The sequence below is a fragment of the Xiphias gladius genome, chromosome 17 (genome assembly GCF_016859285.1).
Source record: "Xiphias gladius isolate SHS-SW01 ecotype Sanya breed wild chromosome 17, ASM1685928v1, whole genome shotgun sequence".
Lineage (NCBI taxonomy): Eukaryota > Metazoa > Chordata > Actinopteri > Istiophoriformes > Xiphiidae > Xiphias > Xiphias gladius.
In genome coordinates, this window is record NC_053416.1 from 12,665,001 (window position 1) to 12,688,386 (window position 23,386).

At 41.6% G+C, this 23,386-nt stretch overlaps 1 protein-coding gene across 5 annotated transcripts in view; it reads left to right on the forward strand.

The window, feature by feature from the left end:
* Positions 1–22,784, forward strand: part of rapgef6 (Rap guanine nucleotide exchange factor (GEF) 6) — a 153,443-nt gene extending 130,659 nt beyond the window's left edge. For 4 of the 5 annotated variants that reach the window (XM_040149779.1, XM_040149780.1, XM_040149782.1 and 1 more), the window contains 13 exons: positions 2,939–3,106; positions 3,358–3,573; positions 5,772–5,983; positions 6,608–6,731; positions 8,067–8,090; positions 9,861–10,081; positions 11,164–11,337; positions 11,941–12,087; positions 12,273–12,392; positions 14,141–14,399; positions 17,228–17,772; positions 18,902–19,258; positions 20,477–22,784. In XM_040149779.1, coding sequence (XP_040005713.1) covers positions 2,939–3,106; positions 3,358–3,573; positions 5,772–5,983; positions 6,608–6,731; positions 8,067–8,090; positions 9,861–10,081; positions 11,164–11,337; positions 11,941–12,087; positions 12,273–12,392; positions 14,141–14,399; positions 17,228–17,772; positions 18,902–19,258; positions 20,477–20,499 — 2,590 coding nt within the window. In that variant the 3' untranslated portion in view covers positions 20,500–22,784. The remainder of the gene's footprint in view (positions 1–2,938; positions 3,107–3,357; positions 3,574–5,771; positions 5,984–6,607; positions 6,732–8,066; positions 8,091–9,860; positions 10,082–11,163; positions 11,338–11,940; positions 12,088–12,272; positions 12,393–14,140; positions 14,400–17,227; positions 17,773–18,901; positions 19,259–20,476) is intronic. The other variant, XM_040149781.1, reaches the window with a different exon arrangement.
* The last annotated feature ends 602 nt before the right edge of the window (positions 22,785–23,386 follow it).

A 23,386-nucleotide genomic window follows, 5' to 3' on the forward strand; every position in this document is an offset into this window, starting at 1 on the left:
AAACAAGTGGTGCTACCACTTAAACGTACCGGGAAACATTTTTAGTTGCTACTCTGAGCAGAAAACAAGCCACAGTTTGTTCCATTAAAAAACCAAAAACAACAGATTATAGTTCACAGTGAACTGCATGCGATGCTGGTCAAGTGCTGCAATGACATGTTAAAATCCCAGAGGGTCAGAGATTCTGGATTTCTTTTTTCTGCAAGAACAGCATCTGTTTTCACTTTGTTGTGGACACAACTAAGAAGTTTCACATCGCTTAGGTGGACACTTAGGTGGTCTTTGTGTTTTGATGTGTGTTTTTATTTATTTATTTATTTAATTTTTTTTTTTTGCACCAAAACAATGCCAGTATGTGTCTTTTAGATGTCTCCCAGTTGGTTGCATATCACACTGTTTTCTTGATGCCAGACACAGACCCTTTTAAGATGAAATTTAGTAAGACACAAAGAATAATTGGACAGCAGCCATGAAGTCGGTCTTAAAATGACTTCTCCATCAGTTTTTCACAGTTTTCTCCCTCTCCCCTCGCCTCCTGTGGTCCCTCATCAGTCCCCTCCCAACTACGTTAGCATAAATATTTCATCCTCTGTCAGGGGCAGAGGCCTCAGCAGACAGCATGGCATGTCTGGAATTATTCATACACACACACTCACAAGCACACACAGGCGTAGATATGGATACAGACAGTCCCCTCCTTCTACACAGTCACGCATCTATATATACATATGGACATGTGTATACTGTGTTTACACAACCGCACATATTCATATTCGTGGATTGTATGTACTTGCATCTATATACACACATTCTTACCAAGGAAGTCTCAAACATGTGGACACAGTCACGCACATTCAGAGACACACTCAATCAATAAGAAGACACTTGTGGTAACACCATCCCTGTATTTTTGATGGATGGCTGAGCTGCATGGGGGGAAAAAACGGCCATACTGTGAGGTATTGGTAGGAAAAAGGTTGGTTTAACTGTAGAGCTATGAACATACAACCTCTATAGATAGCTCCACTCTCTAAAACATATTTCTGTACTTTTCCTCTTTTCCTTATACGTACACAACTCCAATGGTAGTTATTATTTATAACAAAATAAAGCGTTTGCCTTTAAAGATTGTTTGTCTTGGTCAGATGACTCACACACTGACAGTCAACTGTCATGCTGGCAGTATTTTTGAATATATACATGTACATTGTGCAGTGTCAGCAGGATGCACATGCAGTATGTATTAAGCACAGTTTGCAGTAGTTGTATTTATCAGGAGCAGTAGGCACATATATCTCTGCTGTGCTTCTCTCCATGTTTCTCACCTACTCTGTCTCTCCCCATGTAGCTGATGACTGACAGAGGGTCCAACATGGGACAGGCCAAGCCAATAGCGAGCCCTCTTCACACTGCCAAAATACATATATCCGTGCAGCTAGGGGATCCTATAATCAGCACACACACACACCGACAAACCACCAATGGCTGTTTAGAATGGCTTGGTTCCAGTGACTTTGCTTCACCCAGATCTATTTAGTACCGCTTTGTCCATCATTAATTTAATCTCCTCTCCATTCCTCTCATCTCTTCTTCTGTCCTCTTCTCTCCTCTCATTTTCTCTTGTCTCGTCCCTCCTCTTCGCCTCTTCCCCTCTTATCTTGTCTCATCTCATCTCGACTCCTCTTTACTTGTCTCCTATCCTTTGCTTTAATCTAGTTCTTCTCCGCTCGTCTCTTCTCTCCTTCTCTCTTCTCCTCTTCTCTCCTCCTGTTTTGTTAAAGTTCCAGAAGTGTCTTCTTTTTTTTTATTTCCCTCTGTCTGTATTACTTTGGCACCTACAGATTCTTACGAAAAACCTACAAAGCTTAAATCTACATTCATAAATGCAGGCCTTTAAGTCTTCTGTTCTCCTTATGAGCTCTCAAAAACATTGATTGATTTTCTCACCTCACATCCTCACATATCTCCTTGTTAGATGCTCAGATGCTGTTAGATTTGTTGTTCTCCTCAGCTCTTCTGGCAGAGTAACAAAGGGCAATTTAGAGTCACACCCATGCCAACACTTTGTCCCTGAGGGTTGTAGTTCTCTGAGGTGCTGCATTCCTAGATTACTACATTACAGCTCCATTAGAGTGGCAGTGGGGGATGGGTATTGTAGATTTATAAACATAGAAGCACATAATGGGGTAAAAGAGATGGTCTGTTGCTGGAAGCTCTCCCAGAAAACTGTTTGAGATCAGGCTGCAATCTATCAATACCCTCAGAGTATTCTTTCCCTTTCTTCAAAATAGTTTTAAGTTGGAGACAAGCAATGTGCCCATCTAAGTTGAAACATGAATGAGAGGAACATTCAAGAGATTTATTTGGGGGTTTTTAGAGCACAAATTTACAGCTGACTGAGAAACTGGATCTTGTCCACCCACTCTTCTGCCTCTGCAGCCTATATTAAAGCATCTGAGGATACTGCAGATCTAGTACCTTCTGTTGTTTGCCAGCTCTAAAAGTACACTTAAATCCTGCATATCTCGCACTCTTTGTAATTTTTGTCAGTTAATGCCCCCTCCCATTTTTTGAACTCAAAGGCTTAGAAATGATAATTCCTCCTTTCTTTTTTTTTTTTTTTTCTTTTTTTTTTGCAGGATTTCTTTTACTCAAGGGGTTTCTCAAATATTGTGCAATCTTTAGATTTGATAAATTGGCAGGAGAAGTCTGGGAATATCAAATAATTTTGCAAACAGAAATATAGTTTCTTAACATCTTCATCGCATTACATTGTGGTTTTCATGTGTTTGACTAAGCAGCAGGACTAGCTATGGAAAAAAATATAAACCTTTTTCCTCTTTTTTCCTCTGAACAAATCAGGAACAATATTTTCACTTGATAGTAGTGCTCCAACTTCCACATCTTACCCTCTTTCCCTCTGTTCTCTGCCTTGTAGGTACTACCTGAAGAACAACATGGAGACAGAGACTTTGTGTTCAGACGAGGATGCCCAGGACCTCCTCAGGGAGAGTCAGATATCCCTGCTGCAGCTCAGCACCATGGAGGTCGCTGCCCAGCTCTCCATGAGAGACTTTGAGCTCTTTAGGAACATCGAGTCCACAGAGTATGTAGTTGTTTAGCATTTTTATTGATTGACTACAGGTGTATCACAAATTCAGTAAAAAATTAGTGATAGATTTATTAGTGATGAATATAAAAACTAGTGATTTGTTGAGCATTACCGAATGTTTGTATTGCTTTGATAGCCTAGTATTACATTATCATATCATATTTTTTCCTGAAATGGGAAAATCCTGTCGATGCGCACCATTTGGGGAGAACATTTTTTTTTAACTTCTTTGTCATGGCTCCCAGGTACGTGGACGACTTGTTTAAACTGGACTCCTCAGTGGGAAGTGGGAATTTGAAACAGTTTGAGGAGGTGATAAACCAGGAGACCTTCTGGGTCGCCACAGAGATCCTGAAGGAGCCCAATGCACTGAAGAGGATGAAGACCATCAAACACTTCATCAAGATTGCCCTGCACTGCAGAGAGTGCAAGAACTTTAACTCCATGTTCGCTATTATCAGGTGGGGTCAGTGTAGAAACTGTCTAAGTGTGTGTGTGTGTGTGTGTGTGTGTGTGTGTGTGTGTGTGTGTGTGTGTGTGTGTGTGTGTGTGTGTGTGTGTGTGTGTGTGTGTGTGTGTGTGTGTGTGTGTGTGTGTAGGCCTCCTAAATTGAGACGAATTGTTTCATCATTTTCCTTATTTCTGCCTTAGCTGTTGTATAGCAGTAGTATCAAAGCAGGATTCTTGTTCTGTGAAGACAGCTAGCATTTATTCCATATCCCCTGACAGCTTTTGTGCAACATGAGCTTTGGCCGCTCGCCTCCTTCCCCACATCCTCAGGAGAACCAGCCTCACCTCCTCCCCTCTCCCTCCCCATTCTGCCAGCTCACTGAATCCGCCCTGATTCTCCCAAACCACACATACTCTGCCTCTGCAGCCTTACAAGACTCCAATAGCAACTCTTACACTTATTGTTTCTTGCTGTTGTTAATTCCCCCTGGCTTCTTTGGTTTGGCTGAACTTGGAGATGTGATTGTGTTTGAACCCACCAATATCTGCATACGCGTGTACTCATGTGCAAGTGTGTTTGTGTCTGCATAGACAGTTGTGAGTGTGTGGGCGTTTTTCCAGTTGTGTGTATGTGTTTAAGCAGGAGAGGATTCATGTTTACTGATCTGTCTTTGTATGTAAAAGCATTTTTAATAATACAAAATGATAAGCTTATTTATGTAGCAACTATCAAAACAAAAGTACAAGGTGAAAAAATGAAATAGCATACATTAAAATACAATAAAAAGAGATAAAATACGTATGTTACTTACGGTATTGTCATTTAGCCTTGTTGTTTATGTAAAAAAAAAAAAAACAGAGACAGGGCTGCTTTCTTACCTCAGGCTCAGATAAAAACACAGGGCGACCTTGGGGCATTACTGCAGCATAAATTTAAAAATGAAACGCATGAAGATGCAGTTCTACAATATCGCCATAGATGTAATATATTTTGATAAATTAAGTGATTTCTGCGATACAGCTTTCTCTTGACTTGTTTTTCTTAATGTACCAAGGATGTTTAAGCCATCCTGTTTTTACATTGGGTCATGTGGGACAGAGCCTGTGTCCACTTTAGATCTGGACTCAGACTTTGAAGAGCTCAGCAGCATGGTGATCCTCTGCTCGCTGCTGCAAAAGGCACTTTAGACCAGAAGTGTCTGACCTCCACGTCCCTTTACACTCCTCCTCACAGCAGGATGTCTTCACGCATATGGCTCTCTGATGCATAACTCGCCTGGTGACAGGGGCATTGCTCTGTGTGTGTGTATAGGGGTTTCCTGTGATGTTTTATAGTGGGCGCACCCCGCTTGGCTGCCTTCAATAAAAATCATTTATGCGGAAGACAGCAGATTATATGGGCGTGCATGGGTTGAGTTGTTTCAAAACGGGAAAGTGGTAGATGTGATGAGAGGGGGAGGGATATGAAATAAAACAACTCCAGACTGGGTTACTTGGTATTCCCTCTTACATCAATAATGGTCATAGAAAAATTTACAAGATTGACCCCAAAATACATTCCTATGATTAGCCAAAGTTTATAGTACTCATTTTAATATCCTCTGACAAACTAGACTTACTTTATATTTCTAGAAGAAAGGCTTTTAAAATCTGGCTAAATACTAACACCGTTTGACCCAGATCACCAACAAACAGAGGGTCAATACAGAGAGTTTGGAAAAAACAAGAAAATGCCTACCAACAGAGAAAAGAGTGAGGAAACAGAAAGGTAGTTGCAGCAGTAGAGGACGGATGGAGAGCTGGTGAGCAAATGAGCAAGGGCCAGAAACTGGAAAGATAATGAAAGAAGAGAGTCAAAAAATAAATGCTGTGCCAGTCATAATTATCAGCTGTTTAAATGAGTCTCCTCAGAGGCGGCGTTGCCTCAAGGGCTCCTCTGCTCTAGAAAATGGAGGGCTCGCTAATTGAAGGTGGTTAGCTCAAAAAGTAGTAATTGTCAGTATGGGGTTTTGACTGGGATGTACTGTATGTATTGAACATTCACTCTAAAACTATACTCCTGTCTTCTTTCTCCTCTATCCTAATTTCCCTCCCGTGATTCATCACTTCTGAATCTACTGTTCCCCTCCCTCCTTCCCATCATAACCTATTTATCTCTGCCTCCATGCTTCCCCACGCTCTCCTTGCACCGATTTTCTCTCTCACACAGCGGTCTGAACTTGGCACCGGTGGCTCGGCTGCGGAGCTCGTGGGAGAAGTTGCCCAGTAAGTACGAAAAGCTGTTCGGGGACCTGCAGGACGTCTTCGACCCATCCAGGAACATGGCCAAGTACCGCAACATCCTGAGCAGCCAGAGCATGCAGCCACCCATCATTCCACTGTTCCCAGTGGTCAAGAAGGACCTCACCTTTTTACATGAAGGTAAATGGCTTGGCGATATCCACAGAATTTCTTTGTGTGCCTTTTTTTTGCATATTAACTTTTCACATGTTGCTACATTTCCATCAGAGGCTGAAAAAAACAGGTCATTTATGAAGCTTTAAATGTCATTTTGGTCAGTTTCATGCTCCCTTCACTGTGTTTTGCAGAAAGTCAGTTACAGGCTCACTCAGGAGGTTTGCTTCTGCTAAAGATTTCTCTGTCTTTGCCTTTTAAACATATCTCGCTGAGTCTGGTCAAAACTACCCAAACTGACTTCCCCCTAGCAGTTATGTCTTAAATATATTTATGGCCTTGTTAGGAATGGAAAGGAAAGTTTCCCTAATTGTGCAAGTTTCACAAAATTTTTAAATGGCCCAGCGTGCATCAGTATAAAAGAAAGATACCACTTTGATCTCCCGGAGGAATGACAAGAAAGATACCAGAACAAGGAGATTTTTACTTTGAAGATTTGTCTTAAAAATATTTTTGCAGACTGCATCTTGCAAATGTCCCACAATATGAATCATTTATCTCTGTTACATTGTTGGCAACTGACTTCACACTTACTATTTGTGCATTTATGTGTGCCTTTCTGTGTGTTTTTACTTGTGTTTGTCCTCCCAGGCAATGACTCCAGTGTAGAAGGTCTTGTGAACTTTGAGAAGCTGAGGATGATCGCAAAGGAGATCAGACACGTGGTGCGGATGACCTCTGCCAACATGGACCCAGCTCTTATGTTCAGACAGAGGTTGGTTGCTCTGATACAACAAATCCTAAAAACCTTTTCTTCTCAATTTTTGCTTTAATTGAATGCTGCTGTTGGAGCCAGCTTCACAGATATGTGTCAATTAGAGCCTTTCAATTCACCCAGAAATGAAATTAAAGCCCTTGTTGGTGGCTTGTTCTTGGTAGCAAAATAAGACAGTCTTTTTGTTGCTTCAAGCCCATTCATGCTTAGTGTTCCCCTATGTGGAAGGCAGTATTGCTGAAGCATCACACCCTAAAAACTTCCTCCGAGAAAGCCATGAATACTGAGAACATCAGAATGTCATGAAAATGTAAACTTTAGAGTTTGTTTGTTTTTGTTTTTTTAAAGAAAATGTATCAGTAAGGGGAAAATGAAAGTGAATTTTGTGGCTCAGAAATTGAAACAATGAGCTGTTAATTTGCGTAATGTGACAGTCTCCATGGAATTTACTGTCAAGAAACAAGTCAATTTGAAGTAGTTTATTTTAGTTTTATTTCACCAGAGGTTATACCAAATGTTCTTTAGAAATGTGGGTATCGTTGAAACTGGTTCTTGCTGTTTTGCATCAGCCAGAATGTAGTAAAACTGAAACTTCTCAGAAACGGGCATGAGGGCAGAAAGTCCAGCATAGCAAGGCAGATTCCAGGTTTTTAGAGAAGACTTACTAGGGAAGACTGCAGGTGTGGGCAAAAAGGCAACCACTACACCATACTTCCACCAGCCAACCTGGATCCTTCACCAGCAGGATCAGGCACACACTCGAGGTCTGGTTCGATCAATTCCTATTCACTTCCTGTCCAGTTCAGTTTGACTCTTGGAGCATACGATTGCATTCCTCAGCTGGAATGTAACGGCGCGATTACACAGGGCATGGATCGACTGGAAGTGAGGTAGAATTGATGCCAACCACAGTGTGTACTTTGTATCACTCCGTTTGTGTGTGTTTATCACAGTCTGTCACTGCTGCAGAGCATGACTGCCCCCTGCAGACACTCTCTTCATACTACAAGCTCAAGACGTCAAAGATATCTTTCCACTTACTTCAGACTTAAAAATTATGTTTCAGCATTATATCATACGTGAAAAAAGTTTTTCCAAAATACCAAAGGTTGACACAAGGACCTGTTTTAATGAGTGCGTTATGCACTAAGGCATAACACACTCTCTGCAAGTTGATATGGGGAGATGTCCTATGTCTGGTGTCCTCCCATCTCCAATCATTTCCTGTTTGTGGTGGCATGACCTCTACATAGTCTTGTGTCCTCCTCCTCCTTCCCCCTGACCCTTGAACTTGTCTTTAAGTCACGCTTCAATCTTCACGCCTCTTGCTTGCAGGAAGAAGAGGTGGAAGAGTTTAGGGTAAGTTTGTCCTGGTACTGGTTTCATCCTGTTTCAGTCTGGACCAGCAGAAATTCAGTCCACCCTGCATCCATATCACCATAAACTCTGCATGTTCCCCGTTTAATATATTTGAGTGTACACATGTGTCTGCCTGTGCTTGTGTTTGATTAACCCTTTCATTTGCAGTGCCCATTCAGCCATACCATTCTGAAGTCCATCATTGACCCATTAATTGTCTGCCCTGTTGATAAGATTGTATGTTTGAGTCATATAGTAGCTTGAAATAATGCTTACTGTTTGTTTTTACCCGGAGGTTCTAAACATGTTCAAATGGTGATGGGTGTTGTCAAATTTATTGTCATTCATTCATATACAAGTATATAGTTGAATGAATTCTGCAAGTGCCATGCGAAGGCAACTGGACTTGCTTGAGGTTCTTGAAGACGTTTCGCCTCTCATCCGAATGGCTTCTTCAGTTCAGTTCAGTTGAATGAAATGTCTTTCTTATCTTGGGCCACACAACTTTACAGATAAAACGATCAAAAAATAAGCAACTCAACTCAAGGTCCATTTTCTACATATTCTAGAGCTTTTGATCATATAACATGATCTTCATTTGCAGATTGAGTTTGCTCATTCATCTTGGAACTGTACCTGTTCAAATTTCTATATTTATGGAGCACTTCATTTTCGACTTTGGAAACAGCAGTTTGGAAAGCAGTCTCACCTTAAGGTCCATGAAGTAGCTGTTTTAGAGCTTTCAGTCATATCAAATTATCTTCATCAGCAGATGAAGTTTGCCAATTACCATGAAATTGTGGATGAACAGCCAGAACTACTAAAAGGACTTTGAACCTCAACTTTCAAATTAATGTGGACAAGATGTTCTAAAATGAAAAAAATGGAAATTTTACCACTTAAGATCCCATGGCAAAAAGGCAAACTCCAACTGCTGCTGAAGACCATTTGCTATCATTGAAAACTCCAGAACGGCTACTAAATGGACCCTCACTTGAGACAGCTGCTATTTCAAAGGTCAAGAATGAACTTTGAACCTCAGCTAAAAACTCTGTACGGCAAACCCCTCCCATTGGCCAAATAAAGGCAAAGTAAAACAAACTATGAGAAATGTTGACGGATGCTATTTGACTCAGGCTTGGTGTTTGTTCATATCTGCATCCTGGCATAATATTCCCCCATATCGAATCTTGTGCATCTTTTGTTTCCTAACCCTTTTTGCCTCCATTTGACAGAATGTTCTGCTGGTCTGTACTGTGATAGCATGGCACATCCGCGAGAGCTGTCTCCCTCCCAGTTGCATGGTCCTGTTTTTAAATGCTATGCTCCAACACTAAGACAGATGTACAGATTTTTATAGTAGAAGAGGTATTTGATGAGAAAGTAGGTGTGCGTATTTTATACATGATTGTACTGATGCTGTCATTTACCGCTCTTTCCTTCCCTCTCTCAATCTGCCTTTTTGTTTCCTGTCGTTATACTTTCATGAACATTTTTTCTGTTTCTCTTACCTTCTTCACTTATCTCCCTCTATCATCTGTGCTCAACTTTTCATCTTCTGCTCACCCATCAACACTTTACTCATTTCTCTCTCTTCCCTATATTTCTCCGACATCACATTGTCCATCTTTTACTCCATTACTTCAATCCACTTCTTTCTTTCTTCTCCTACTTAATTTTCTTCCTCTCATCTCCTCATCATCTGTCCTCATTATCCTCCTGCCTTTCCTTCCTTCCCTCCCCTTCCTCACTCTCTTTCCTCTTCATCAGGTCTTTGAGTCAGGGCAGCACTACCTCCAACATGCTGGACGTGCAGGTTGGCGCCCATAAGAAGCGAGTACGTCGCAGCTCGCTGCTCAACGCTAAGAAGCTGTACGAGGACGCTCAGATGGCCAGAAAGGTGAAGCAGTACCTGTCCAACCTGACGGTGGAGTCAGACGAGGAGAAACACCAAATTATGTCCCTGCAGTGCGAGCCAGCCTACAGCACCTGTGAGTAACACAGTCCCAGCACTAGACTAATGTACTGAGTACTGAGAGAACCGAATAGTTTCGTTGTTAATATACTCTCTATGACATGAGTAATTGTAGATGAAACAGAAATATATCTTTCTATGTATTTATACCACCCCTGACCTTCAGCCCTACTTGGTATACACAGGGATATCAATGTACATGCTGTACTTGCACATGGGTCTGTTATTGAGTCATTCAGAAACTGAAAGTAGTACAAATACAAGTACATATTGCGTGGGATTAAACATGTCTAAAAAACAGTTGAACTGTAAAGCACTTTTAGGATAAACACAGTTTAAGTAATACTGAAGTGTTTTTTTTTTTTTTTTTTTAAATACAGAAAAGTGTCATTTCAGTGGATGATAATTGATCTGACAGTATACAGGGCGCTGTATACAGGTTACATTTGTATCATTGGCTTACATTGCCACCTAGTGTATTTCAGTTGTCCTGCAGAAAGTAATAGGAGGGAACTAATCGATCATGTGACAGATACTGCAGTATGTATGTGTTGTATCATTCGATAAATTCGATTGTATCAGTTTATTATAAGTGTATTATCTGTGTATTATCTGTTCATCATAACAGTTTTGAGATGATAGACTTTGTTCATAATCTTAAACAATCCTACCACATATTATAACTGTGACAGTACCAACGAACATCAGTATGTTAAACGGAAATTTGAATGTGATTATTCTGTCCTTTGGTCACAGCAAGGCAGATCTACTCTATGGTTTCTACTTAGGTCTAGAAAGTCTGGAATCACAAGGTCTTTTTATGCCTAATCTTTTATGCCAAAGTCTTGAAAGGTTTATAGATTGAACAAAATACTATTTATCAGTTCAAGGATGTATCTGACACAATTGATGTTGATCAGATGCCTAGTGATATTCCCCAGCCACAAACATACCTCCTCACACTGAGTAGCCGAACTGAACAGGAAGTGTAGAGTCAGTAGGAAATTTGATATCTTCAGAAAGATTAACGAAATTGTAGGTGTTTTGAAGTAATTTTGTTTTGTTTACACATTTTTCATCTTCTTCATGTGGTTGTAGTGTCGAAGAACTTGAGTGAGAGGCGATCCACCAAGTCGGACATGTCTCCAGTGTCTCTGCGGTCGGCTCTGCCCTCGGGGAAAACACAAAACAGGGTGTCACAAGTCCTTCAGGTCCAGGTCCCACTGAACCCTCTACGAAAGAAGAGCACTGCCAAGGAAATTGGCGCACCTAGTGAGTACACCTGTACGCTATTTTATTCATAAAGCAGCGCTTTACATGGTAAGATCAAGATAAAATAATTCAGCATATTAAGATTAAATAAACTAAAGAAATCATAAAATCTAATAGAATATTAGGTATATTCTAATAGAATATTTAATAGACAGAAATAATATAAAATAAAATAGAAAAAAGAATATCATATTAGAACAAAAAAGTAAAACAGAAGGACGACAATAATATAGGTTTTTGTAAAGATTTTTTTAGACATTTAAAATCTTTTTAAAAGGTTTTAAGTAACTTAAATGATCATTATATGTTGCCTTACAAAATTGTATTTTATTTTAACATTAAGTTTGGTCGTATTCAACTCCGCTGACAATCTGTTAGAGAAGAGTCAATCAAAGTACACTGAAATGAGAGTCATGCTAAAACCTAAATTCCTAAGTCAAGCTTGGGTATATACAATCATACGTGCACACTGGTTAATGCGCTGGTGGAAAAAACCCCTGCAATTTCTTGTTCTGTATTAGTACAGGTGTATAACAGACTCTCAAGTTAATTTATTCTCTGTAACCTTTTTTTCGCTCCCTCGCTCTCATTTTCCTTTTCCAGACTCTAATTCTCCCCAGGTGGTGAAGAAACCTCCAGGGAACTCATCAGAGGAGTGGAGCAGCAAGAGACCATCTGACGACACCGTCTCCACCATCTCCTCCCTTCATTCCAGCCCCACGGTGTCGCCGCAGGGCTCTCCACGTAAAGGTCGGCCATAGAAACTTTGCTTTTCACCCTGTATGTTGTTATCCAAGGAAGCTTACCCTAGGTGAAGAGTTGGCCCCAGAGTAGATTTAGCAAAACAGTCACCTCCAGGCAGAGCTCCTCTGAAACAGTAATGATAATTTTACTCCTTTTCATCTCTCACCTTGGCTTTCCTCCCCCCTTTTCAGTGGGTGGCGTGGCCAAGTCCCAGAACTCCAGCCAGATGAACTTGTCGGGATCTTCGTCGTCTCTGACCAGCGACGCCAGCACGAAGGCCGGCACTGTCAGCTTGCGCAGCTACGGCATAGGTGGGGCTCTCCTCCACAAGAGGATCCTACTGATGACCAGGCAGCAGAGCCGAGAGAGTAGCAGGGAGAGAGAGAATCATACAGAGGAGGAGGAGGAGGAGAAAAGAACTGAAGTAGAAAAGGAAAAAGGGGAGATAATGCAGGAGACAGAGGCAGTTCAGGGAGGCCTGTTTCCTTTAGAGCAAAGGAGAGGGAGATCCAGGCAGCAGGACATCCAGGGTGAGAGGGAAAGAGCAAGAAGTCCTACCGAGAAATGGACAGGGACGCATGGGGTGCATCCGGTGGTCCACACTGGTTCCCCTCCCACTCCACCAGGGCTGGGACCCATTACCCTTTCACCTTTTTCCCAGCTCCAGTTGTTCATGAGACCAAAACCCCCAGAGTCCCCCATTAGGATGAGGCTGATGTCACCGTTCAGGATACTGAGGGAAAGGACTCAGTCCAGGGAGAGGCCAACGGCAGTCAGGCCTCACCTGAATGGTGGGGAGGGAACGGGTGAGGTTGCGCCCTCCTCACCTCAGGATGAGAGACAAGGACAGGTAGAGCAGAGAGCCAGGAGGTCAGTCAGCCCCAACCCGTTCCTTTGGCTTTGCAGGGACAGACGCACCAGGAGAAAGACTGTCTGACAGAGATCACTGATTGATCCAGCTATTTGCTGAGTAAAAACTGGGATCTGAGGGACGCTAGTGGTATTTCAGAGGGACTTTTTGTTGATGATCCATTATGTTTATTGAGAATCCATCACAAGAGATAGCTTGTTAAAGTGATGGCACCACATTTCATTTTTGAAGCACAAAAGTAAGTGTTACTTGAGGGACAAGAGTTTCAGTTCCACCATGAACATGTAAAGCAGATATAAAAAGCCGATCTCGTCTCAGGCAGTAACAACAAACCAGTTTCCAATTTGTTGTCTTTGTTTTTTCCCAAACATTTCTTTGTTTGTGTAATTCTGTGAATTTTTGTAAGTGTTGTAATGTCACTGAACTGAATATAGCTCAGTTCAGAAAGTGAAGGATCTTTTGTCACTATGGAACATTCTTCTTGAGAGATGCAATTTCAAAAGGCATTTTCACAAGAAAAAACATGAATTTATAGTGTAGGTTTTGGTATGTGGTTCTCTTCTGTGGCATGCAGAATTTTATTGCCATGTTCTTTTAGTTTCCCTGGAGTTGCAGGTGATGTGGTTGGCAGGTTTTTGTAATATAAAGTTTAAACTTTGAGCCCAACAGTGTCCTTCACAGTAATTTTTGCACAACTCAGAGTCTCTGCACATGTTTAACTTCAGCATCACAGTTTCTGAAGCCACCTGCTCTACTGTATAAGCATTGATGGAAAGTAATATACATAGCATAGTGACAGTGACGAGGATTATTGATTCCAACTGGGGCAACAGTGTAATTTTTAAGTATTTGATATGGACAAAGAAACTTTATATTGTCCCCCTATATTCTCAAATCAGTATGGATTTGCTAGTGTTTGGTCAAAATAATCGTCATAGCCAACCAGAGTAAAATTATCTACATTCATGCTACTAGAAGGTGCTTTAGGTAAAAAGGCTCTATATTTAAAGTCATCTCTCCCCCTTTGCTTTCTCTTTTTCTTTATTTTCTCTCTTTCCATCTTTGCATCTATCCTTTCCATCTGTATGCCTTCCCCATTCTTCCTTTTCTTTGCTATCATGATCTGTATTTTACTTCATCTTCGGATATACATGTCTACAATGCTCATATCCCCTCTCCCTTGCCCAGGTTACGCCCTCCTACCAGCCGGTAAAGCAGACAACCTGTCGGACTCCAGCCACAGCGAGATCTCCTCCCGCTCCAGTATCTGTTCGGTTGACTCGGTGCCGGCTCCCGGGACTGACGACCGGTGTAGCAGCAACAGGACCTGTACAACTACTGCTACTGTAACTGCTACAGCTGCTACTACAGTGGCTGCTGCAGTTCTTGAGAGCACAGCGGCAACACATGCACACTTAAATGCCGATTACAACCAGCCCAGCACAAGGTAATTAACTTTTAACTTTGAACAAGTCAGAGCAGTTCATCTAATCTGTCTGGTTACGTCAATTAACTCACGATGGAAAGAGGTCATCGAACATTAAGTTTCTTTTGATACTCATAATGGAATCGACAGTTTTTGACTCCCGATAGGGAAGAGTGGAGTTTTTCAAAGTGTGTCCTTCTTTGCAATGCTAAGATGTAGATAATACAGTCAATGCATTTATACACATTTAAGTAACAGGGTTACAGTCTACAAAACTGCCATTATGCAAGAGAGACACCTGGTTTCCCCAGCTATGTTTTTCCCGGGGAACACTGATTTCGGGGCTGTGTATGCGTGTAACCAGGTTTCAACTCGTCTTTTCACATGTACGCATGTGTTCGACAAAGTCTGTGAAGTGGGAAAGTAACGCTGTGACAGCGGAGCAGCAAGATGAGTGTAAAGATCATTACAACGACACATCCTCACCCTAAATGGCTCCACTCAAAGTCCAGTTAAAACAGAAACCTAACACTAATTAGCCACTGCAAGTCTAAATGAGTCAGTTTCCATTTCTGACCACTTGACTATTTGTAAAATTCAGGCACTTTCGTGCTGCAGGGTGCTCTAACTACAGAGCCTGTTCTCTACTGCATCTCTTAAGATAATTAAGCTGTCCTTTCAAAATAAGGGCTCGGTAGCGGAGAAATCTGAGCACTGACCTGCTGCACGTGTACGCAGCTTTAGAGTAACCAGATTACTGCAGTGCATTTAAGCTTGAGTTGTCAGATAACCTGCATAACCTGAATTGTAGTCTCTTGAGTGCATGTAAACATAGTGTACAATTGTTATTGGTCTTTACAAGGCATTTGGTTTCACAGTCACAACTTATTTTCCTCCGAGAATTAAAATTTCTTCTAGTGAGGTGAGATAATTAAAGCTAGTCTCAGTACGGAACAATAAGGTATTTTTGAAACTGATTAGTTTATAGTGGAAATGATGAATAAATCTTGGCAGAGTTTGGATTTTTGTAGTTTGTTTTAAAGCCAGTATGTGTGGAAAGTATATGATTATAGCATCTTTCTAAATATTTTTATGGCACACTGTTTTTACCAGACATCCCTTGCAGTCTATATGTGTCTTTCAGCTCATTTACTTTCAGGAGGGTGGAGGGTGAAATCCTGTCCACATATGGCTGTAGTAAATTTACAGACACTAAGGATTTATCATGATGGAGATATTTTTTTGTACAAATTCCCTCTTATAAACCCGTAGAAACATTTTTTACTTTATTCATTGGGATCCTTGTTAGCTCATATCATAACTATACCTTAGCTAAAAATGAACTGGTATGAGAGTAATAACATGGGAAGTCACATCTGACTGAAGGACATCCGACAACACAAAAGCCATTCTCCCTCACGTGGCGAAGGCTACTTGACTACAAATCTTTTTCTCAGGTCTCAAACAGACGGGCACGTCCACACAGACACACACACACACACACACAAACACAAACCCATAATCCCCAAAACTTTCCCTGTGGCCAACATGAACAAAAGCCACCACACATACACAGTTTGCTACTTTAAGCCGCTTCTCCATTTCCTCTCCCAGCTGGATTCCAATTATGTCCTTTCCTCATTAAAGCTCAGAGAACAGGAAGTCGTAGAGTAAACCAGGTTTTTATTAGCATCCCACATTTACTGCCCTCCTCTCGCCTCCTTTTCTCCATTAACAACGTATTGGTTTTCACGCCGGCGACTTTTTAATCTGGCTGAGTAAACAACACACTTTGTTACTGTCAGCTGTGTGTTTATTGTTCCTCCATGATCAGGCCATTCTGTCTAATAAAGAGGGGACTACAAAATATCAGCGGACGAAATAATCTGTCTGCTCCTCTGATGTTATATTACCTCGGCAGCCTTGCTGTATAACACCGACCCTGTTTTATGAAATATGACTCGTTTCATTGAGTGACTTGTTTGTCCAGTAAAACCACGTCGGTGAATCAAACTGCTGGTTTATGAAAAACAGTTGAGTTGGGGACAACAGTTGGGGAGAAAAACTTTTAAAAAGTTTTTTGTTGTTGTTTTTAAACCCGGACATAGTGATCTATCATGATGTCAAATGTTGTGTGATGATTTTTTTTTATTTATTTTTTTTTAAGAGAAAGTCTACAGATGAGGCATAAACTTTATGGCTGAACACTCACATTAACAAGCTAATAACCAAAAAACACTTGAAAAATCTGTGATAACAGGAATCATCTGCATAACACTGAACTTGATCCTGTTTTCATGCATCCTCCTTTGTTGGTGTTTTGTTAGTGCATGACTCTGACCCACATGTTCTCTAGCCAGCATCTTTTTATAGTCACTGGACCTCCTGCTTTGCCCTCTTCTCCCCCTGTCTGCCTCTTCGTTGTCAGTTCATTGCAGTAGGATTTACGTCACTTTCACTGCCATTAGACACTTTTCACTTTCCCTCCTTCACTTTCTTTCTTGTAAAGTTTTTGGCCTGGTACATCGACAGTCCCTCTACTTTTCAACAAGTTTATGCTTCCTGTTCTCTTGCACCTCTCGCAAATCTTGAATTTGAATCTTACCCAAGATTTGATCATATTCTTATAAAACTAAAAAGAGCTCTGCACAGGGGTGTCTGAAAGCCAGATATGACCAAAAACCTGGTCAAGATACTAGTGCACATTAAGGCACCCGTTGTGTATTCACGGGGGACAGTATCCATTAATCAACACTAAAATGTTGAAAGCGTCAGTGTAAATGTACAGGATTTTAACCTCTAATTTTCCCCAGTGAATTATTTCACTCTGTCTGTTTTATCTGTACTAGTTCTTCGTCAATAGCGCGAGGATACGTGACGCGAGCCTCCACTTTCACCTCCTCCATCTCGACGGAGGAGCTGACCCCGGACCACACCTCTCTGGACTCGGTGGCCGACAGCGGCCGCGGCAGCTGGACCTCCTGCTCTTCCAATTCCCACGACTCCTTCCAGAGCCTCCCCACCTCCTCTTGCCGGCCCTGGGACCACGGCATTCACGGGCACCCGCTTTCTCTCCCGCACATACACCTGGGCGGCTTCAAGCACACGCAGCTGGCCGGGCCGATCGCGGAGGTCGAGGCCTCAGGTCACGCGTGGGCGAACGAGGGCGCGGCCAAGCAACACTCCAGGGACTCCAGCTCGGAGCCGTCCAATCAGTCGCGGCAGAGCTGGGCGTCATCCAGCTCGCTGTCGGACACCTATGAGGGGAATTACGGGACGATAAAGCGGAGAAACACCGCAGAGCATCCCTCCTCGCCAAGCAATGAGGAAGGAGGGCAAAGCACAGACCCGGCCTACAAAACGGTGACATCAAGCACAGTAAAGGGCCTGATAGGTGAGGGGTCAGGTTGCGAGTTTGATTCCCTGTAAACACAATGCGACAGTGTTCAACTCTGTCACTACGTGTGTGAGTGTCTGTTGGGGGGAGGGCTGCGGTTGCCTGGATATTAGAAAATAGGCTTCCCCATTCGAGGCTTTGCCTGTAAATCGATACAGAGTTTCAGGAGTTATGCAGTAAGACGTCAGCTTTTGCTTCAGCTCTCTTGATACTAAATATCAAAATGGCTGTCCATATTTTGTCTCAGGCTTACGTCCAGTAGATCAAATTAAGTCTGCTATTTTTTGAATGAATTACTACCGCTTCCTGTTTTCTTGATTTGCTGTTATGCTCAAGTGAACAGCTGGCAAATGCTGCTCTTTAGCATGTCTTACATCCTGGGCTGAGATCCCAAACAGGTCTTATTCTTGTTGCTGTTGGCTCTGCATCTGAGGAGTCGTGGAGCATCCTCATCAGCAAGAGTCTGAATTTGTCTTTTTGTTCCCCTGCTGTGGTTTCATGATAAACTGTAAGATTATGCCGTTTGGATGACAATACTTTTTTTTTTCTAATTTTAGACAATTAATCTATTAGTAAAATAACAGAAAATTAATTGGTAAAAATTCCAGTCCTTCAAGTCAAATATTCTCTGCTTCCAGCTTCTCAAATTTGAGGATTTGCTCTGTTTTGCATCCGCTGTAAATTTAATATCTTTGGATTTTGGACCGTTGGTCAAACTAAACAAGCACCTTAGGCTCTAAAAAATTATGATGGGCATTTTTCACTATTTGCTGATGTTTAAGAACCAAGCAATGGATCGATCACTCTGGTAAATAGTAGTGAAAGTAATCATTAGTTGCAGCTCTAGTTCTGTCTGTATCTGCTGAAGCCATCCACCTCATTGGTTGTATATTTTTTGTTTTAATTTTCGACACATTTTGGTGCATGTATAGTTGTGTATTGTGTTAGTGAAACATCACATTGGTTTAATTTTTCCATTACTTTCTTTTGTTTCCCCCTCCCCCACACTGTATCTACCCACGCACCTCCTTTTCTGGCAACTTCGTCACCCCCGTCACCCCTCATCCCTCACTCCCCTACCTCTTTGTTCCATCCCTCCTTTCTTTTGATCTACACCTCCATCCAGTGTACTGTGTCACCTCCCCCGCCAAAGATGAGCGTTACCGAGCTCCCCCTCCCACCCCTCCAGGCTACCAGGGTCTGGCTCTGGGGGATCTCGGCCTCACAGACGGAGTAGCAGGTGGGTCAGGAGGTCTCCTCCCCAGGCCTCCTCACCTCAAACCTCCGGACTACAGCGTGGCCCTGCAGAGGAGCAAACTCCTGCAGACCCCTGGAGCAGCCGGGACTTTGGCTGAGGCACGGAGGCTGGCCGGTAACCATCACCTCCACCACCAGGAGGCCCGGACAGCCGGCTCCACGCAGGGCTACTCCAGACCGCCCAGCATCTGCCTCCCACCACAGGAGCTGGCTGACAGTGAGGATGGTATGTCCCCATAGGATGCTGAAATGATAAAGCACCACTCTGAATTTCAGACTTCGACTCTTTAGCAACATTTTAAAGAGCTTAGCATTTGTAGTATAAACACAAACTAGTGGTTCCCTTAATTAAAGAACTCATGTGTCCACTAGACGTATCACTTAATTCATAGTTCTTTACATGCCAGTTCGCAGGTTGCAAGAGTTGGCTCATCAAAACTTAATAGAGGGTCAAAATGTTACTATAACGGTCTGTTGGTTATATGACAATGATATAAAAGTGTTGAGGAAATGACCGCAAGCTTACAAGAATGAACAAAAAACAGAAAATAGAAGGGTTTTTTTTAACTCCAGTAAGGATTAATTCACGTGACTGGAGACATTAATGTGTTTTTGTTTTGCTTTCACAATGGCAAGTTAATGTCTATGCTCTCAATTAGTGCCACATTAGTTTCTGTCTAAAGACTAAAGGGAAAAGAACAGACAGCAAGATGTGAAAGATTTATCACTGAAAATGATCAACTTGTGTCTTCAAGTTTGGGCTGATCTGAGATTTTCATTCAACTCACATAAATGTAGCACGTTTCCTACAATATCAGGGATTATTGTCATTGGTTTTTATTTTCCAAAAAAGTAAATAAAACATGTATATCTGATCTAAAGTAAAAACAGTAATAGTGAAAATTGGATTTCAAGAATATAATTTGCATTGTATTCCCTCTGCAGTAACTTTTTTAAAATTTTTGTTTTGTTTTTTGACTTTCCCAAAGGAAGTCTGGTGCATTCATCAGCAGCTCATTTGGGTTTTCTCCCCATTTTTTCTTCACTTTCTGTTACTTTAAGGTTTTCTGAGTTGTGCTCATAACAAGTACCTTAAAATACAAAACCTTGTATTTCTCTTGCCTGCTGCTTTTAAAATGCTTTTGTGTCTGTTTGCAGACATTACACCTCATATGTTATAGACCTGTAAACTAAAGTAGGGAATGTTGTGACAGTGGATTGTGCTGCAGGGGTTTAATTGTATTGTGTGTATATGTGTGTGTGTGTGTGTGTGTGTGTGTGTGTGTGTGTGTGTGTGTGTGTGTGTGTGTGTGTGTGTGTGTGTGTGTGTGTGTGTGTGTGGTATTAAAAAAGGTCTTAAAAAGTGTCAAATTGAACTATTGAATTTTGGCACTTTCTTCCGACAGACTCCCTGCCAAGCACTGTCTTCTTTTCTCTTTTCCAGATGAACAGGTGTCAGCGGTGTAAAGACGGTGATGTCACGCTGTCTCACAAACACACACACATTCTCACACATGGACCAGGTCGTGTTGATCAGGCTTGGGACTAAGCTAGCAGCCTGCCGTCACCACGTATCAGAGCACATTCTCCAAGCCCTGCCCCACAGCCCTGTGTGACACCACCACGGACCATAATGCACCTCTGGACCAGACCAGTGGGTCATATAACCTCTCTCCACCTACCAGGACTCGTACAATCGTCTCTTTTTAACCCCTTTTCACAAAAGAAAGAAGAAAAGCAAGATTTTAGATACTTTTTAGAAACTCTTGAACAAAGCAGAAAAAGGCGGTGTGATGGGATCACATCACGTAAGATGGACGTCAGAAAGTGGACAAATAAAAGAAGGAGTGAGTGACAGTAACAATGCCTCATGAGAAGACGTCAGCCTCCTTGGAAACAGACCACCATGTACCTCCATTTTGCTCTCTTGACTAAAGGTGTTTCCCATAGTTTTTCACAGTTTTAACATGTTGTACAGTTATTTTTCTTTTTCTTTGTAAAAACTATTTTTTCTTCTTCTTCTTTTCATTTGCATCTCTGAGCTTTGCAAGGTTTTAATGTGAGAATAGTGAGGTGGAGCAGACAAAGGGATAGAAAGTTGTAGTCAGTAGTGCAAGTATTACGACAAACATTAGCCCGTGGCGTTCTTCTTCTTCTTTTTTTCTGTTTTTGTTCCTAGTTTGCTGTCAGCTCAAACGAAGATGAATGTGGATGAATACGAGACAAGAAAAAACAGATTTTGAGATTTATGGGCCTCTATCAAACCCTGGCACTGATGATGTAAATTTACATGAATAACATCAGTTCCAATCTACAAAAAAACAGCTACAAAACCAATTTTATTATCCCAATACTTACACTTGACTTTATTTGAAGTCAGGAAAGCCCTCAGGAGCCACGAAGAGCCCCTTGACATTTTTCCCACTTCCTCTTCAGGAAGTAAAGAAAGAGAAATTAAACTCCTGAACTAACAGAGAGCACGTCTGTTTGTGTTTAGCACTTATTGTACTTCGTTGAGCTTTATAGAAAAAAAAAAAGACAAGCAGTATCTCTCAGGCAGTTTTGTGTCTTCGTGTCGTGCTCTCTGCTACCCAGCCACCTCTCCTATCGCTTGTTCAGCCTGACGCGAGGTACTTTAGCGGCATGCTGCCTCCTGGATGTTCTATAAAAACTGTATTGTAACTCGTTTTTAATGAGCTGAGGAACAAACGCCTTGCTGCTTCCTGTAGAGTAAAACGTGTCGTTATTTTATTGCTGCAGCTACAATAAACCGATAAAATAGCACTGTGTGGCAACACAATGTGCATGCATATACACTCACACACACCAAAGTCTTATTTGGTGTGCATAAAGACAAAGGACAGTGTTTACACCAATGCTTACATATTTTGTTTACAGTGTTTACTAGACTAGTTGTCTATTGGATTACAAGCTGAAACGTATAATGCTCCAGGTTCATTTGACCTTGTAAATTTGTTTATAATGCAGCAGGAATATGCAGCTGCAGCAGAAAACTTTGACTATGTGCTCTCGTTGTACCTCTCGCATCTCGGCTTATTTAAAAGAACGAGCAACAAAACAAATCAACGGATAATGTATTTTAACGCCCGTCTCGCATCTCCATTCCATGTTCATAGTACCTTTTGTAGAATATTTAAAGGGTTCGTTTGAAAATTGTTTATTTGTGTTGAAAACAAAAGCAAATTTGTGCACTCTGAGTAATTTTTTGGAAAAGGAAAATGGTTTTTATTTGTGTTTATCTGCAGTGTAGCAGGGGTGTAACTGGAATAAGATGCTCTTCTCCTTCTGCTGTCTGTCTCGCGCTCTGTGATGCTTCTTTTGTATTTGTTTTGCCACACGAAGACTTGAAATGATTATTGCTAATATATACATGGCATATATATATATGAATTTATACATATGTATTTTTGTTGTTTTTCTTTGCCATAAATTAATGTTAACTGATCGTGTATAGATGAAAGAAGAGAGTCCTCTATAAATGCTATTTTTGAATATTTTGTTATAACAAATAATCCAAGGCTGTGATTGCCCTGTGTCTGTCTGAGGGCAGGAGTCTTTATAGGAGTCTGTTAGTTCTTATCATTGTTCCTGACTTTTTTTTTCTCCCCTCACACTCTGTTGTTGGCTCATTTCCAATCTGTCTATAAGTGAAATTGCTGCTGTGTTTTGGGATATGACTGTGTGTGTGTGTGTGTGTGTGTGTGTGTGTGTGTGTGTGTGTGTGTGTGTGTGTGTGTGTGTGTGTGTGTGTGTGTGTGTGTGTGTGTGTGTGTGTGTGTGTGTGTGTGTGTGTCTGTCTGTTTTGTGGAATTACATTTGCAGGGTGTGGTATCAACATAGCATTTTTTTTTTTTTTTTTTTAAACAGTTTTGATTCAGTCTGGTCGTACAGCATAAAAGGAAAGTCTCAGAAGTCATTTTCAATGAAAGCCCGTCTTATTTTGCAGCTCTGATTGCTCTCGCCTGCTGAAAGATGGGCCCCTCGTGGGTCTCTTGCTGTCACTTGCTTCATGGCACAAGGCAAGTTCATTCAAACTCTGTTCAATTCAAACCTGTGTCTTTGAACTGAACAGCCACAATCCCATGTGTAGTGTAATCTCTCCGTTTCCCTCCCCACCTCTTTCTCAGCCCTGTCACCTCAAAAGGACTTTCAACTTTCAACTCTCCTTCCCACTGTACTCGTCCCATGGTTTTCACTCCAATGCTTTAGGGATTTTATGAATCATGGGTGTCCACTGTGACCCTCACCCTAGTTCCTTTCAATGCTTTTAAATTGATCTTGACAGTAGAAACTCTGAACCGGACTGAGAGTCATAAACTGACACTTCACTTTT